At 44.0% G+C, this 16,189-nt stretch overlaps 2 protein-coding genes across 2 annotated transcripts; one reads left to right on the top strand and one right to left on the bottom strand.

Moving 5' to 3' along the window:
- Positions 1 to 2,701: 2,701 nt before the first annotated feature.
- Positions 2,702 to 10,450, top strand: T265_05258 (hypothetical protein; the record flags this gene model as incomplete). Its single annotated transcript, XM_009170227.1, has 10 exons — positions 2,702 to 2,746; positions 2,787 to 2,899; positions 2,936 to 3,073; positions 3,108 to 3,212; positions 3,251 to 3,401; positions 3,447 to 3,682; positions 3,990 to 4,146; positions 5,943 to 6,257; positions 7,167 to 7,259; positions 10,166 to 10,450. The coding sequence occupies 10 exons, from the start codon at positions 2,738 to 2,740 to the stop codon at positions 10,448 to 10,450; spliced, it is 1,602 nt and encodes a 533-aa protein (XP_009168491.1).
- A 250-nt stretch (positions 10,451 to 10,700) lies between these two features.
- Positions 10,701 to 14,045, bottom strand: T265_05257 (hypothetical protein; the record flags this gene model as incomplete). Its single annotated transcript, XM_009170226.1, has 4 exons — positions 10,701 to 10,916; positions 13,653 to 13,801; positions 13,841 to 13,977; positions 14,016 to 14,045. The coding sequence occupies 4 exons, from the start codon at positions 14,043 to 14,045 to the stop codon at positions 10,810 to 10,812; spliced, it is 423 nt and encodes a 140-aa protein (XP_009168490.1).
- Between the last annotated feature and the right edge of the window lie 2,144 nt (positions 14,046 to 16,189).

The following is a 16,189-nucleotide window of genomic DNA, read 5'->3' as shown; positions in this document are numbered from 1 at the left end:
AAATGCATTAGCATTTCTACGGAACAAGTCGCCACATGTTCCAACCCCCAACCTGGATGGCCAGGAGACTGTGTTCGTCAGACCTCTAACCATTGACCAACCTGGTATGAGAGACTCTGTGAGTGTCGCGGGACACTCTCCAGTATAGCTCAATGGATCGCTGAGGTGCGCAAACCGTCACACCACGGTAAGGTCCAGTCTCTTCGTGACGGAATGCAGCGAGGGAATATCAGAGTTTGCCACTGGGTCTGATGTGCAAAAGGCTGTCAACTTTCCCCGGTGCTCTTTAATTTCTCTAACTTCTGAATCGAACCATCTTTGGAGGGATACTTTGGCATTAATCAGGCCTATAGGCCTCGGCAACTGACCTGGAATACGCTGACAATATTGTTCTGTCGGGTGATGATTTGGAAGAACTTCAACGTGTACTAAATAGTCTGACCACATATCACTCGTTGGATGCGGAATAAAAAAGTCCTACATTGGTTATGCCTCTCCAGCTTCACAACGAAAGTGAACTAATCCGGCAGATTGCCAATACCTTAGTTATCATTTCGGCCAATGAAAGAGCTAAGGAAAAGAAGTAACACTGCCTAGACAATATCCCACAAGCAGTTATGCGTGCAGCTGTTCTCCACCTTGTGAGATCTGTTCGTGTACGAAAATCCGGGTCCTCGGCGCAACCGTCATTCCGGTCCTGATTTGTCTGCTAAACCCGACCTATACGAAGGGGTATCCAAAAGCTGGAGGTTTCTACTAGTGTTTCCAACACATAGTAAAAATGTGTTATCTAAAAGACGTATACAGTTGATCAAATAATGAGGCAAACGTCGGTGAGTCTTCGAAACCCTGGCTTTCGACCAAGAATACCCCTCTAACATTTGCATAACCAAGTTCAAGCTGCAAGGCAGCAGGGAACGTAGAGAGCAGTTGATGAGCAACGCGTGCATGACCGTTAGATTCGAAAACCAATCTCATTTACTCAATCCACCAAGGATCATATATGTTCTCGCTGTTGTTGGTTTGGAATCAGCCAGCTCCCTCAGACGGATCAACGACTACCAACAAGGCTATAGCACCTTTCATCTGCTTTCGCCGTTGCACTTTTGTGAAAACCACCAGACGAAGGCAGTGAATAGGACTTCCTCATCCTAGTGGGGGGGGGGTACAGAGGGAGACATTACTGATTTCCAAAAACACCCACCTCGATCATACTGAAGCCAGTTCTGGTCACAGGTTGGTCGGCTACTGTTGGGGAGGCTGTATAGAAGACTGTAAGTTCCTAACGCGCCGTTGTGTGCGCGAAGATGCCCATGTGCTTCGGTGGCCATCAATGGCTCCGTATGGCAAATATTTTCAACCCCTTCGTTTTCTAAAACCTACAACCCTATTTGGGTGTTAAAGTGTGATGAGCCTTAACCCCTTGCCCTGAGAGCGAATGGTGCAATCATATAGTGCTACTAATTTTTGTTGGCTATCAACTGGATGACAACCCATGGGTGCCATCATCATCGATAAAATTAGATCCATACCGACGCTCCGGTACCGTACAACCATGGGTATCAGCCGCTTCGGTTCACTTACTTAACCTTCTACAACTTATCACTGCAATGCTCGCAACAGAGTTCAGTTCAGTTTCTCAGCTCGCAAACCGTGCATCAAAGCGTAGTGCTCCAGACTGATGCACCGTCGTTCGCCAAGGATGAGGGAATAAAGCCACACGTTGGTAGCGATGATCCTATAAGTTCATCGACGTTAAATTCTTCTGTTTGTCCAGTATGATGGGTTGAGCTTCGCAATGAAGGCGTAGCTATGGTGAAAGACCCCCATTGTCCGTGTTACAGCATAATATCTGGCAAACGTATAAACAACTGAGTGAATACTCATCTGTCGGTCGACTGGAATGATAGACATTTCTTTGCAGTAGTGATCAGCACCCATGGCCCATCTTTCAAAATATCTGAATAGGTTACCATGGACTCATCCACAATTACCCTCAGTGTATCTGAACAAGGGGCTACGTGATCTAGATTACAGGCATGACAAAGAACTCAATTTATTGGTCGGGGTCAAGATGGCTCAGTTGTTAGAGCGCGAATTCACTGAGCGGAGGTTCCGTGGTTCGAACCCAACCTCTGCATCTTGACTTCTCCTGTCTTGGACAACCCTGCAGTATCCTGGCCTTCGTGCTTCCTTTGTGCGGCATGGCAAGTAGGCACCGAAAGTGTATTACAACTGAACGATTCTCCTATCATTTATCGTTGGTGGTCCATCAGCTTGCGAACTGATGAGAAATTTTCAGGAAATTGTGAAATAAACGGCTGTCAACTGTTCCGTCGAATAAACTTGATCAACTCTAGGTAACCGCGAATCTGTGAGGCCATCTATGACCATCAATGGCTCATGTGTCACTGATGCGTCCAGTTCCTGCTTCAATTCTGTACTCTGCTGAATCCTCTTATAACATTTGAAAGAAACATGTCCATAATAGTAATATGGGTTTTCCGGTATGCGTACCCGTCCGTGTCCTGTATACTGAACTGAAGTTTACCAACAATAGCCTTGTCGGCCTACCTTTATTTGTTCGTTGGTCACATTGCTCACTTCAGCTTTTCACATAGTTTGAGAGCAATTATTGCTGTCCTAAACGCTGCCTTTTTTGCAGGCATCAAACCTATTCACAGTATAATTTTTTATAACTCTGATTGCTTCGCGGAAGACTCCGAGCGATTCCTTGATGGATACGGTATGTTAAGGCCAACTGTTTATCGTGATTTATTCCGTAGTCTCATATGCCTACGCGATTCCATCGAAAACGAGCAGAGCGTTTCAATAAAAAGGTTCGTCAGGCTCAGCAACACACAGAACGGGCTGCTATCTTTGGCACGGTCACTGCTGGGTAAGTTGCCTGTGTACTTGTACAGTCATTTAACAGGGAGTTCTCAAAGGAACCTGGAGAACGAGTTACTCAAAAAGATATTCTTGCCGAAGTAGATATTGGGTCAGCTACAAAACGGTTCGACATATCATTGCGCGGTGGTCCCTATGCAATTGATTACTCTAAAAACGGAAGGTAACGACGTTTTTCCTGATTCTATCTTCAAAAGGTTTCTGGCTTATTGTGGGAAGTCGGGAAATGTGGCTGGATTTGACTGGTTAACTAAGAACCTTCTGTTCGATATTAACGTCGCTCAGGAATGCAAGGATATCAAGTCAGAATACGTTCCTTTACCGTATCTTTCTTATTCAGATTTCTACACCAGGAAACTTTCATTGCCGTCGCTGAGCCAAAATCCACTTCCATTTATGACAATCAAGGAATCGAAGTGCATTGTATCAAACAACTGCATCAGATACTCCGTCTGGAGTTTCTTCCCTACCATTTTCTCCTCGTCGCATCGGTATGCTTTTTGTGTTCTGATGTTAGTTTAACTACCTTTTCGCAGGCTGCAAACGGGTTCATTTATTATTTGGACTGTACGGTCGGCTCAGTTGTGTCCTCGCTTCCTACTTATATGGGTAGGCTGGGGGTGATGTGCCAGAATCCTTCAAATGGAGTTATTATCACCGGACACAATAATGGCTGTGTGTGTATGTGGATTCCCTCTGAGAAATGTTCTGTCGTCAAAATGTTTACACACCAAAGTGGACTAACGTCTGTCGCCTGCGATCGAACTGGAAGGTGAGGCAGATTGCTAGTTACCATCATTCTTTGGGAGTCATTTTAATCTCCCTTACGTTAACTACGCTAATGAGCTCGAGGTAACGCGCGTACTTACTGAGCGGAACCTAACCTTCTTATTTCAACAGCTCCTGTCTAGGTTTGGGCGAAAAGTGATGTTACTCTTGCGTCTGGGCTCTCTGTTTCTGCTGGATCTACAGTATGATGCTCGGATTGCTTCTGTAGTGCGATACATCTGTCTTTAAATTCCTTCGTTGTCCCATCCAATCGTACAACTGTTCCACTTCCTGGTTTATTTATTTACTAGGTATTTGGCTACTTGTGCTCTGGATCGTAAGCTCAAGGTATGGGATGTCCGGTCGACCTACGATCCGCTGTCGGAGATAAATCTACCAGTTTCTGCTTCCAGTATGGATTACAGTCAGCGAGGTTTGTTGGCTATAGGCGCTGGAAACACTGTACAAGTAAGAACCTCCAGTTTATTTGATGTCTTCTGTCACACCTTGTTCCTTCTGATTTCAGCAAATGAAAATTCATGAGGTGCCGTCGTCCTTATCACGAATCACTCCATGTTCTTGCTCATTCTCTGGAAGTGTACCCCAACAGGCTTAGCTAAAAACAATATTTTGGAGTGCTGACATAAAACACATTTGGATCACTTATTATCCTTCTATTGAGATCCTAAGCCGTGTTTATCCTCTCATCCTTCCTGTCGGTGAGCAGTTTCATTTGTGCTAGTGTGTACTGAAGAAATTGTCGAGACCGTATTTTCATCAAGCCCTGCATTTCTGTGGGTTTGGTAATTAGTGACCGAAAGTTGCGGAGTATTTTACATATCCTAGAAGTTGTATTAGTTCTGATTGTAGTGTGACCGACCAAGTTAATACACGAATCTACAAGGTCTGGATCGCGTTTGCTAATTTGATATATGTGTGGTGTCAGAGTGGTGTACCGTTGAATCTCAAGGAATATGTGTCAAACTACAGTGCGGCTGAAATGACTCAGTGGTTAGAGCACGGATTTACTGACCGGAAGGTTCGAACCCGACCTCTGCCTCTCGACTTTCCTTGTCTAGGCTTGGGCAACCTGGCAGTATCCCAGCCCTCGTGCTTCCTTCTGGAGGCATGGCAGTTGGACACCGAAAGGGTGCTACAGCTGAACGATTTTTTTACAGTGTTGGCTGTTTTGTTGTAAGGCTGTGAGACTTGGCCTGTTCGAGCAGTGAAACTGAGACCTCTTCAGGTGTTCGACAATCGTTGTCTTACAACCATAGCCCTTATGGATTTGTATCGGCGAATCCATAAGGATGCAATTAGAAACGGAGTTTTTGGTTTTGCAACGGGTACTTCATTGAGGACTGTGTCCAGCACTAGAAGCTGCGTTGGTTGGGACATATGCTGCGTATGCCGAACCATCGTTTGCCGAAGAAAGAGTTATTTTCCATGCTCAACTTAGAGTGTCGCAAGCAAAGCAACGGCCAACCTTTGACCTGGCAGAGAGGTATGAAGAAGATTACGAAACGTTTGGCTGCTGTCGGTGCTACGTACCTTCCAGGATGAGGAGTGCGTGATCCCCACTGCACCTGGTTGGAGACACTCCAAGGTATGGCTGCCAGTCGATGTCAGTGGTGTTCTTGTTGTCAATATCTGTCCAGGTTGCCTAATTGTGTCTGGAGGTGTAGGCACCTTGGAATGATTGTAGTAAGCTATCACTAAGTCCTTACTCCTTTCCACCTTTGTTTTTTTCTTCAAAATAGGCTTTCAAATAAATCATGGTTATACGGCAGTGGAGCATCCGTGTTGTACACTGATGTCATGCTGTCGATGATGATGATGATGATGTTCAGTCGTTCATGTGCGTTCACTGGTCCGTATGGACACCTGTCTACCAGTTCTTTAAATGTAAATGCCGCGGTGCTTATCTACGCATTTATTTGACTCCTGCAGTGGTGTATAACGCCTCTGATGATACTTCCACTTTCGACATCTACCGTGTTGTAGATGTCATGCTGTCGATGATGATGATGATGATGTTCAGTCGTTCATGTGCGTTCACTGGTCCGTATGGACACCTGTCTACCAGTTCTTTAAATGTAAATGCCGCGGTGCTTATCTACGCATTTATTTGACTCCTGCAGTGGTGTATAACGCCTCTGATGATACTTCCACTTTCGACATCTATTGATCCTTTTTTTAGTTTCACACTTGCTTTCGGTGTACCGTCCGTACACATATTCTCCCTTCGGTCTTTTCTGCTTCAGGTTCTGAAGGACCCTCACTTTGGATCGATTGGCTCCACCTCCTCTGGCACCGTCCTACCAGAACAGGAGTTCATTGCTGATGGTGTGACTCGGCGTGTTCTGACTAATGCCTACCTAAACCACTATGCAGTGCGACCTGTACATCGAGTTCGATTTTGTCCGTATGAGGATGTGTTGGGTGTTGGCACCAGCGCAGGGATCTCATCTATCCTTTGTCCCGGAAGCGCGGAACCTAACTATGATGCCCTTGAAGAGAATCCCTTCGCCAATAAAAGATACCGCCAAGAACGAGAAATCAAGCGCTTGCTCGATAAGGTCAATATCCTTAATTTTACTCTGAGAATTGCCCAATTGGAGGTCAGCTAGATTCGTGATAACCGATAATGTTACACAATATCTATGTCCGACCAGAATACCAAGTATCGATGTGCCTATCTTAACCCTGGTTCTATCTTTTGGAGTTAATTGCTTGCACCCATCCTCCGCCTCGTCGTGCCTGTCCAGTTATAGACTCGCTACCCTAATTATTCTGCAGTTTGTTCGATAGAAAGGTGTAAAGAATCCAGAAAAGTGCTCCTAATGTAATTTCAATTTTTTACTGCTCCATCACACATCCGCAGAAAAAATGGGTCACATTCAGATATTTAGGCCTTCTGTACCTGGATTTAGCGGTGCTTAACTGGTACCCTCTGTACAAATAGTTTATGGTTCCCACCGGGGGACGAGTAAACTTGGTTTGACTGGCCAATAAGCATAATGACGCATGCTTAAGGAGGAAAATGAAGACAGTATCAATAAGGAGTTTGCATTTACTTGCATCAGGTTTCTTCACATTATCATGTTACCCTTTTTACATAAGGGTTTTCGTACACGCAAAAAATGCGCAGTCGTGTGGTTTCTAAACATGGCTTTCCGAAATTGATTATATCAGTAATGTTGATGATGATAGGAGGAAACAAAGGGACGAATGCTGACATTCGTATTCTGGGTTAGCCTACCTAACTCGTGTTTACAAGATCGCCGCTGGCTGTAATACGTCTGATATCACAGAAAGTGCGTAACTGATGGTTCCTTTTTGCGGATTATCGTTAAGTCTTGGTAGTTTCAATGAACCATTTAATTCAGTTTTCGGGATGGATTTTCCCTCCGAGATTTTGTTAACTTCATGAGTTTTCGGTGAAAAAGTTACATGATCCCTTTCACACACTCTCTGTCTCTCTACAGATCCCGTACACGATGATCTCATTGGAATCACTAGTCGGTAAAGTCCGTCGTGAAGACATCTTGGAGGAATGGGAAAAGAAGAAGTCTATGTTGGTAGGTAGTTCCTTGCAATCACTGTATGAAATGTTTTGTTAGTATCGTTTTACGCGTTGAACAGACTAGAGAGTTGCGCATCTATCCTAAACCAGTTACATTTGGCGATACGACAGTAGAATAATGTAATATTACAATGTTGTTATATTAATATTATATATACATATATATGTATTATAACTTATTATTCGTATGTATATAGTGACGTTTCGAGAGGGATACTGGGACAACTACGATAACCTTGGTCACCCGTAAACCCTCATTCACTATGTTTAGGAGACACAATCTAGGACTTCAACAATAGATCGTTCTGTGCCGGCTCATGTTGCCAGTCAATCTGAGTATGATGAAGGAGCCGATGCAAGCTTGTTCAGCCCATTTTCAGGTTTTTGGAAAAAACGTATTACGTTTCGAAAGGCAAAACTCGTAGTGAAAGTTGTTGATTTGTCACGAGCAGCCGCGTTCTGTGGTGTACATTTCCGTTTCAATCAAGTCAAATTCAGCAGGTCTAATTTCTATGGTAGCCGTAGTTTCAGCTTCCTCTGCAGTCCACATTCTTGTTGCTTTGACCAGGCAGCATTCAGTATCACGGTTGCCGCAAAAGCGCATTCGTGGTAGGTGATGAAGAACCGATTGGTTCAGTTTCGTTATATCAGTTCGATGCTACTGTGCAACACATTTCAAAGTTTGTTGGCAATAAGTGATTCGGCGTGGTTTACGCCTCTGTACAGTCTCGCACTGCTGTGTTCACACTTCTCATGAGAGAGCTCATTAGGAGGAATAGTCAACTGGTCTCATGTAGATAAAAATGGTAAAGCTGGCGCCTTACCTTTCACATGAACTGTGACCAGCAGTGTACCCGGAGGCTTCTGTAAGTTGGACTGTTTCGTTCCTGCCTCGCTTTGATCTTCAAAGATGAGAGCAATGTCATCTGCGTACTCCAGATCGACAAGGCTCTCACCAGCAACAGTTTGAACACCAGGGCTTCGAAGACCTTCCAGCGTTCGCCTCACTATTTCATCAATGATGAAGTTGAACCAGAATGAAGAGAGTGAACATCCTTGTCTGACACCACTTTTTGTAGGGAAGCTTTTGCAGAGCTCACCATACACTCTCACCCGCGTAGAATTATGTGAATATAGGGATCGGATTATGTTCACAAATTTCTGGGACGTGCCCCGTCGAGCAAGTGTATTAACAGCAGTGATCGATCAACAGAATCAGACGCACCCTTGAAGTCAAGGAATACCAAGATTGTGGATCGTCTGTACATGCGACGTTGCTCTAACACATGACGGAGTGTGAAGATGTGGTCAACGCAGCCTCTACCCGGTCAATATCCCGCTTGATTCCCACGAGTCAAGGCATGCCACCGTAAGACGACAAAGAACCACTAACGCCAGAAGCCTTGTCACAACAGGAGTCAAACCAACACCTGTGGTTACTACATTCACCGCGAGTACCCTTTTTGAAAATGGGCACTACCATCGATTCATCCCAGTTGTCTGGGATGGTGTTTTTCTCCCAGATAGAACCAGATAAGCTAGACAGGCACTGACTGAGAAGTCCACCGCCATTCTTGAAAAGAGCAGGCAGAAGGTCCTCAGGACCAGCAGCACGATGACTCTTGAGTAGGGAACTACACTCGAATATTTCTGAGGCCGAAAGCGGCTCCATATTCACGATCCACCTTTTTGTTAGAGACCAGAATTCTGGATTGGAGGTAGCAGGTGGCCAGCTGAATAACTGTTGGAAGTACTGTGCCCGGCGGTCCAAACGCTCTGCTTTGCTGCATATCAGAGAGCCATTTTGGTCTCTGATTATTTCGCTTACAAGAGTTTTCCGAGGACCAGTCGAACGAATCAAGTGGAACAGTTTGCTCACGCTTCCAGCGTTCTTTGCATCTTCTATTTCCTTGACCTTTCGGGTCCACCAGGTCTCTCGGTCTGGCGTCAGATGATGCGTCGGGTGGAGTTGTGACTGCGTCCAGGATGGATCCGTCACCGGGTCTCCAGCAAAGACACGGTCCTATCAGAAATCCAATGTTTGGATTAGGTAGGCTGGGTTGTACCGCAAACAGATGTTCTGGCATTGAGTAGCGCCTTGGTTAATTTTCCCCCAACCTGGAACTACGAGTTACCTGTACTATCATTAAGTAAGAGGTTCATTTGGATTTATATGGTCAATGGATCCTTCGGAAGGTTATTCGGGCTATAGAGCTTTAGAGTTTATTAGAATATATATATATATAGTTTGTGGATCCTTTAAAAGTGTATTGTTAGCATACGCAAACAATAAGCTACGTTTTTTTGATTCCCTTATATCTGTACAACGTCATGACCCTCACTAATCGATATGGAGAATAACAGGCCAAGTCTAGCAAAATACTAGGGAATCATCTCAAGGTAATCGAATGGAAAAGTGGAGCTGAACCTGAGTTGCTATTTTTAGATAACTGGAGCTTTGAGAGCCCGAGTCCATCAGATTAGTCTCTCTGCACACTGGCCAACTTTCCTCAGTTTACGACTTCACTACGCAAGCGGTTGTGACTTCAACCGCCTAGTTTTTTAACCACTATCTCGTAGGCTCGTTCGTACGCGGTGAGTGACTCGGCACTTCTCTGGTAGTCTTTAGTGTAAATTAGGCCGTCGGTCGTGCTGAAACACAAAAAGATCAAAATATTTTTCAGATATTGCTATCATGAAGAATATAGGTCACTCAGGTTGTATGGATAGTCGTTGGTTGTTTTTCGGGGCATGAAAACTTCGTTTCAGGTGTTTTATCAACCCAAGTGACATCCTCAGGGCATTAATAACGTCGCACATATCGACGATTGCTTTGGTTCTTTGTTTAGTCTTACGTCACGTAATCAGTGTTCATACATATGTATTCACCTCTTTTTCCAGCTCGGTGAACCCCTCAAAATACCCATGCCTGAGGTGAACAAGAACAAAAGGAAAGGTCGTTCTAAACCAGGCCGCATCGAAGCCAAAAAACAGCACATACGTCTTGAACGAAAAATGTTTAGCATGAAGGCCGCTCTCGGAGTGACCGGACGCAAACGACCTCAGAAGCAACAAAGCAAGCATGAAGAAAAATCAAAACCCAGCGACATTCTAGTCTCCCGAAAGAAATTGGCTAAGAAACGCATCAGATCCGCTCTCGATGTGCTGATCCCTCCTGTAGATTAAGTTGTGCGTGTAAATACATATTTTTGACCATGTGTTTTCCGTTCGCATTCCTCATTTTTTTCCCATTAGGTACCTTTCCAGCTTCGGCCTGGTTGCTTACACACGTTCATATGCATAGCATACGCCTACTTGACGCTTTACTCCTAATCAGGCAGTATTGTGCTGCGGCACACTGAGCTTTAACACAGTGTCGTCTATAAGGGATTATTTTTGAAAAGGCCAAACCACCCTGGTTAAAGTTATTGAAACATCTGAGCATACTTTTGGTTCTCCTTAGTGTACATTTTGGGTGAGAGGGCCGGTTGTGAGCGCATAATTGTCCGTATATTGCGGTGCAGCAGCAGCTCGAATTTGTCCAGTCATTTTGCGTGCTTTCCACAAACCCACTGTAACGATGGGATCCCACCCAAACACATCAACTTCGTTGCTTCCGTTGAGCTACACTGGCAGCAGTAAGCACGACTCCCTGTAAGAAAAGAAAAGAAATTTATGGTTGACTTGACACAAGGCTTTTGGTTTCACTGTGAATCTGAATAGTATTACGTACGGAAAACAGTCCATCCCGAACGGAACCTTTCGGGCGCGATATGTAATATTTTCAAATGAGTGTATATTCGCTAATTTCGTGCAATTTGGTTTCAAGCGGAATATAAGGTTGATGGAAACTCGTGAACTGCTCCTACCTGATGAGCCCCAAGAAGGGCGAAACCGGTCGTGGGCTGTCGAGGAGTTTTCAGTAACCGTATGAGTAGTGCATTACAAAAGCGATATGTGATACTTTTTAATGATTTCTCTGTTCAGACCGTACACGAGCTGACGTTTGCGCGCAAACATCTATCATATCGCCATATTCACGAAGTTCACTTGTCTGAGTGTGAAAAGTTTGTCTGAATAAGGTCCTTTTTGCGAACGATGTTAGTTCCTCAATCCACCCTTGCTAATTCTCATTTATACAAATTGAAGTGATTCAAACCCTGCGATACAGACATTCTGCCCGCCTGGAACTCTCCTGACACCTAACGTTTTGATGACTCGCTCATGTGATTTTGACGAAACTCAGGAACGTGCGCGTTTTGAACAATGGTGCATCAAGTCACCGATGTTGATAGCAACGTCAATATGAGAACAGTCATACCGAACATCCCTTGAAACATCGCATTTTAGTTAAGCAAAGCCCCATAAAAAAAACATAGAAGATGCCCAATGCTAGCCTAATACAAACAATTGGATTGCCTACACCTCCGAAAATGCCTGTTTAAAAAGTTATAGGATAAAGCAGTCAAAAAAAGTGGTTATCATCTGGTGATCTAGTTCGCATAATCCCCTGGCGTGGTAACTGTGCAGTATCGCCTCGTTCACCACTAGTTGGAGTGAGAAATCGGGTTACATGCCTGCTTGATCACCAGCTAACGGACCATGTTTAATAAGAAACGTGACTCAGCCAAAAGGGCAATATTCTGAAACGTGCTGGTTACTAGCAAGCTTTGAGGATACTGATATATTATATATTATATTATATTATCTGGGTGTAGTAAATACTTAGCCATAAACGGGATATCCCCAATCGCTTGCACACTGTGAGGTGAACCAATGTATTCGGGTACATTAAAGAATTTATACCTCTGACCAAAGTCTGACAGAAAGGGACTGCTGTTTATACAGGATCCAGGCTCATACACTCCACATTCGGTTACTGGGACGTGGGGTGAGGCCTCATGCACAACTATCTTGGTGTGTTCTATTTGTTTTTGGTCCGGAACTGATGAAATTTCAGCGGTAAATTCTTGATTTGAAAGGTCATACCTTGTCGGTGCATGTGTTGATCGACACTTTAGTTACGCGATTGAATCAGCTGAAATACAAACCCATAGCGATGGTGTATTCACATGCCTGAAGCAAATCCTGGAATGGGGCACCCAGCATGGATAGTTCGAAACAAACTGGTGTTCCTCTGGACTGCATAAACTAACGCGGCGAATCACTTGTGGTTACGAGACTCGGATGGGTGCTGGACCGTCATGTTTTTGTCTGCACAGCCGTGCAGAAATGATTTCGCTCTTCGTCTGTCATATTAACGAACAGCCAACCTAAGTCCTACCGGTGTTGATCACCCCTTGTTACTTTGACGGCGAACCTAGCACAAGGAAGCCATGTGCACGTTAGAATAGATTAGTATTTTGGACTTCATTTTGCAAAATGTGGGAAACAATAACATCGGTCTCATTAGACATTAGAATTATTTCACCCAAAAAGTGTCTTGTCACTTTGTGGAATTCTTTCAGCGTACACTGGAATCGCTTTGCGCCAAACAAAATTACACAAAACTAGTCACCGTCGGCCTCTAACCGTTCAAATGCAACACCCTTTTGGTGCCTTTGTGTCATGACCTCTGAGTGAAGCACGAGGAGTAGGATAATGCCAGGTTGGCCAAGCCATAACTAATGAGTCAGTTGAAGGCATTTCATACAGCGAACTAAAAGTGGTTATATTTGTGCACTCCATATGGTGTTGATTATCTGGTGTTCTGCAGCACATCATATTTTCGCAGTATTCCAGTTTAACACTGGTATCCCAAATTGGGACAGTATTTGTAACGACATGTTCCGGTCGTGATATATGTTTTTCTGTATCTGTGCATCATATCATTTCTAGGTTTTAGACTCAGTCTTTAAAATGCACTATGTAAAATGCTCGGGTATGAAAATCGGCTTTTATTTTGGTCTTTCTAAGTCCCCTAACCTGTTTCTCATTCATGGATACCTGCAAGATTGCCATTTTATGGGATCCTGGAAGTCCGTACGACTCCAACGCCATTGGAACTCAGCGAGCAGGCCTAGAGAGGTCGATCAGGTGACTTTCTTGACCACTCATCCACCGATCTATTGGCATAGCTAGTGGGTTTGGGTGTGGATGCGACTGTAGTTCTAACTAACCGTTGTTTCACTCAGACAGTAGGCTCATCACTGGTGGGTAGTCATATTTTTTTATCTCGGCAGTCTTTACAAGCTTCTTTATACGAAAGATGTCATTATCGTAATGCTACTCCTATGCGCTTGAGAACTTGACTATGAGAAACATCTTGTCAATCAGTTTAACTTTCCTGAGGGTAATCTTAATATTGAGCAACAATACTGTGGTTTTTTAAATACTCGGTGCATGCTCATGGACTGGAAGTCGTAAATGCTCGAGCGGATTTACTTACCTCTTTTCCGCTTCATTTTGGCCTGGAGTTGCTTTGTGTTGGGGTAATTTGTCCGAAGGAAGTAGTAGTCAACATCCGAGCTCCAACTGCTATTATCAAAAATGACAACTGCGTTATCACACGCAATGCATCTTAAGGTATTGCATGCTCTATAGGCCATTGGTTGATCTGTAATGTGGAGTTTATACTTGTTCCATCCAAGAGACATTTCAACGCCCGCTATACATGGCACACTACATCTATGGGAGGTGCTCGTGTCAGCAGCTGCACTACACTTCACAGATTCGCTAAGTGCCTTACACCCACCGGATTTTTTTTCGGGATTCTGTAGGTCGCATTAGTGAAACAGGAAGCTGACAGTACCGTAAATTCATCCCTTTTGTCTTCCAGCATCTCGGAAATTTCTCTGTCTAGGTCCCCCTGATCTAATACTCTACTTGGAACTCTCCATGTTCCTAACTCTCAATCTGAGCGTACTTGGTTGAAACTGTGGGGGTTTTGTTCGGATAGGTATTCTGTACATCCTGCAGAAGGTCATCCAGATCATCCATTTCTGTTCATCGGATGGCTTCCTGGTGAACAAAGAGAACGAAATCACCGTGTGATTTACAGATGAGATGTACGCATGGGAACTAGCTTTGACGGCAGCTTATTTCAACCTTTTAGTAAATAATAATAATAAATAACTGAGCGGCTCGTGCAACAAAGCTGCTCAAATGCGTTGGTTCACTAGCTTGCTGTTTTACTTAGTCGTGGGACCCCTGAAGTGGACAGTCGAGCAATTTCTCCTTAACTCGATGGTTACCGCAAAGATTTTCCGCTCATATTTCTACACACTCTCGTTACTTACTTAACTCTGTCGTGAATATTTCACAGAATTTTCGAGTCTTGTTGGTCGTTTCGTTTCGTCCTTTAGTTGTCTATGTAAAATATCATACGTGGTGTACATAATTCACTTTTGGGATCGGTGCTTTAAACTAACTGGAAATGTTATGGAACGTGTAATGTGTAGTTTGCTACACTATACAGTACTTTCATTTTGAAGGAAACATGTTTAGGGTTGTCTTTGTCATGTTTTCAGTTACAAAATGGCTGACCGTGTGTTAATTAACATATTAGCCTCGTTTGAGAGTTTACATATTTAGGCTGTATGATGCGCCCTCGAGATGAGAGGAAAACGAAGGAGGATACTCTTTTCAAAGTCAGTATGTGTGGCAAATAAAACGCACAAACTTTGCAAGATATTTCTCGGCTTATGAACAGATATAGCTGCAACTGGCGTACTGAAAATTCATCAATGGTTTGGATGTAATGCTCCTCTTGTTTTGCTTCTGACAAGTTATCAGCTGTCGGTGAAAACCGACCAACACGATTGAGATAAGTGATTTTCGGTCATGGTTTATGACCTCTCGCCTGATTATAAAATTTGCCTCCCCTAATTTTAGAAAAGGGCCCAGTGGTTGGTAAGTCAGGAACCGGCCTGTCCAAACCATTTTCATTGACGTTTATGACCCGTTCAGGACTGAAGGGCGCAGTTTCACTACACAACCACTCGGAATCGTGCTTGAGCTTATCGAAGAATTCGCTTGTTCTCCTGCAATTTGACGCCACATCTATTAGGTGGGTTAGAATTAATGCTGCACGTTCAATGCTGGTCCATATGTCAAACATCTTGGACGCGTTCACTAAAGTAATCCAATCTACTGCATACTTCACAACGTGAGCTTGACACTGTTGCCAACAGTTCAGTTGAGCATCTTCAACTACCACTAACTGTGCAAAAATGAGCGTACTTTTGGGCTAATTCGTTTTCATCGAGGGAAGCCACGCATAAAACATGGTATGGAGTCGCGAAAAGTAAGAAAAATCATCTTCCGTACGGCTAAAGAAGCCACATTTGCATAGTCAAGGGATTAGAATCAGTGATGTTAACTTTCCGTAGAAACACAATAAATAATCTCCAGGGTCACTGTTGTTGCGCCTATCTCCTAAAAACAGCCTTCATGCCTGAGTGTTTGACGTGTGCCATTGAACAACTCTGGGACACGGCCGCGCTTTAACACCACCATTGATTTATTCGCTGATCTGTTCAAGTTGATTACAATGTGAGTCACCAACATTCTTTTACTGCGCGTTTTTGGTCGCCGTCCATGTGGTTTCCACTTAACGTGGTCCGAACGTCTAATCGATCCAAGTGGGGATCATGCTGCCATATTCCAGTCAATTGACTAGCTAAATTTGCATGTGGTTGTGTAGAGAATTTTGCTGTGTGAGGATCAAAATGCACGTTGGTACGTGTGTATCAAGCTATAGTGCGGGTTGTTTTGTATGACTGTGAGACTTGGCCTGTCTGGGCAGTGGAACTGAGACGTTTTCAGGAATCTGACACTCGTTTTCTCAGAACCATAGTTCGTATAGTTTGGTATCGGCGTATCCATAACAAGGCAATTAGTAAGCGAGTTTTTGGTTGTGTAAGACTTGGCCTTCTGGGCAGTGGAACTGAGACGTTTTCAGGAATCTGACACTCGTTTTCTCAG

This window comes from Opisthorchis viverrini (assembly GCF_000715545.1).
Source record: "Opisthorchis viverrini unplaced genomic scaffold opera_v5_97, whole genome shotgun sequence".
Classification (NCBI taxonomy): Eukaryota; Metazoa; Platyhelminthes; class Trematoda; order Opisthorchiida; family Opisthorchiidae; genus Opisthorchis; species Opisthorchis viverrini.
Note: the sequence above shows the minus strand (reverse complement) of the source record. Positions and strands in the feature narration are given on the sequence as shown.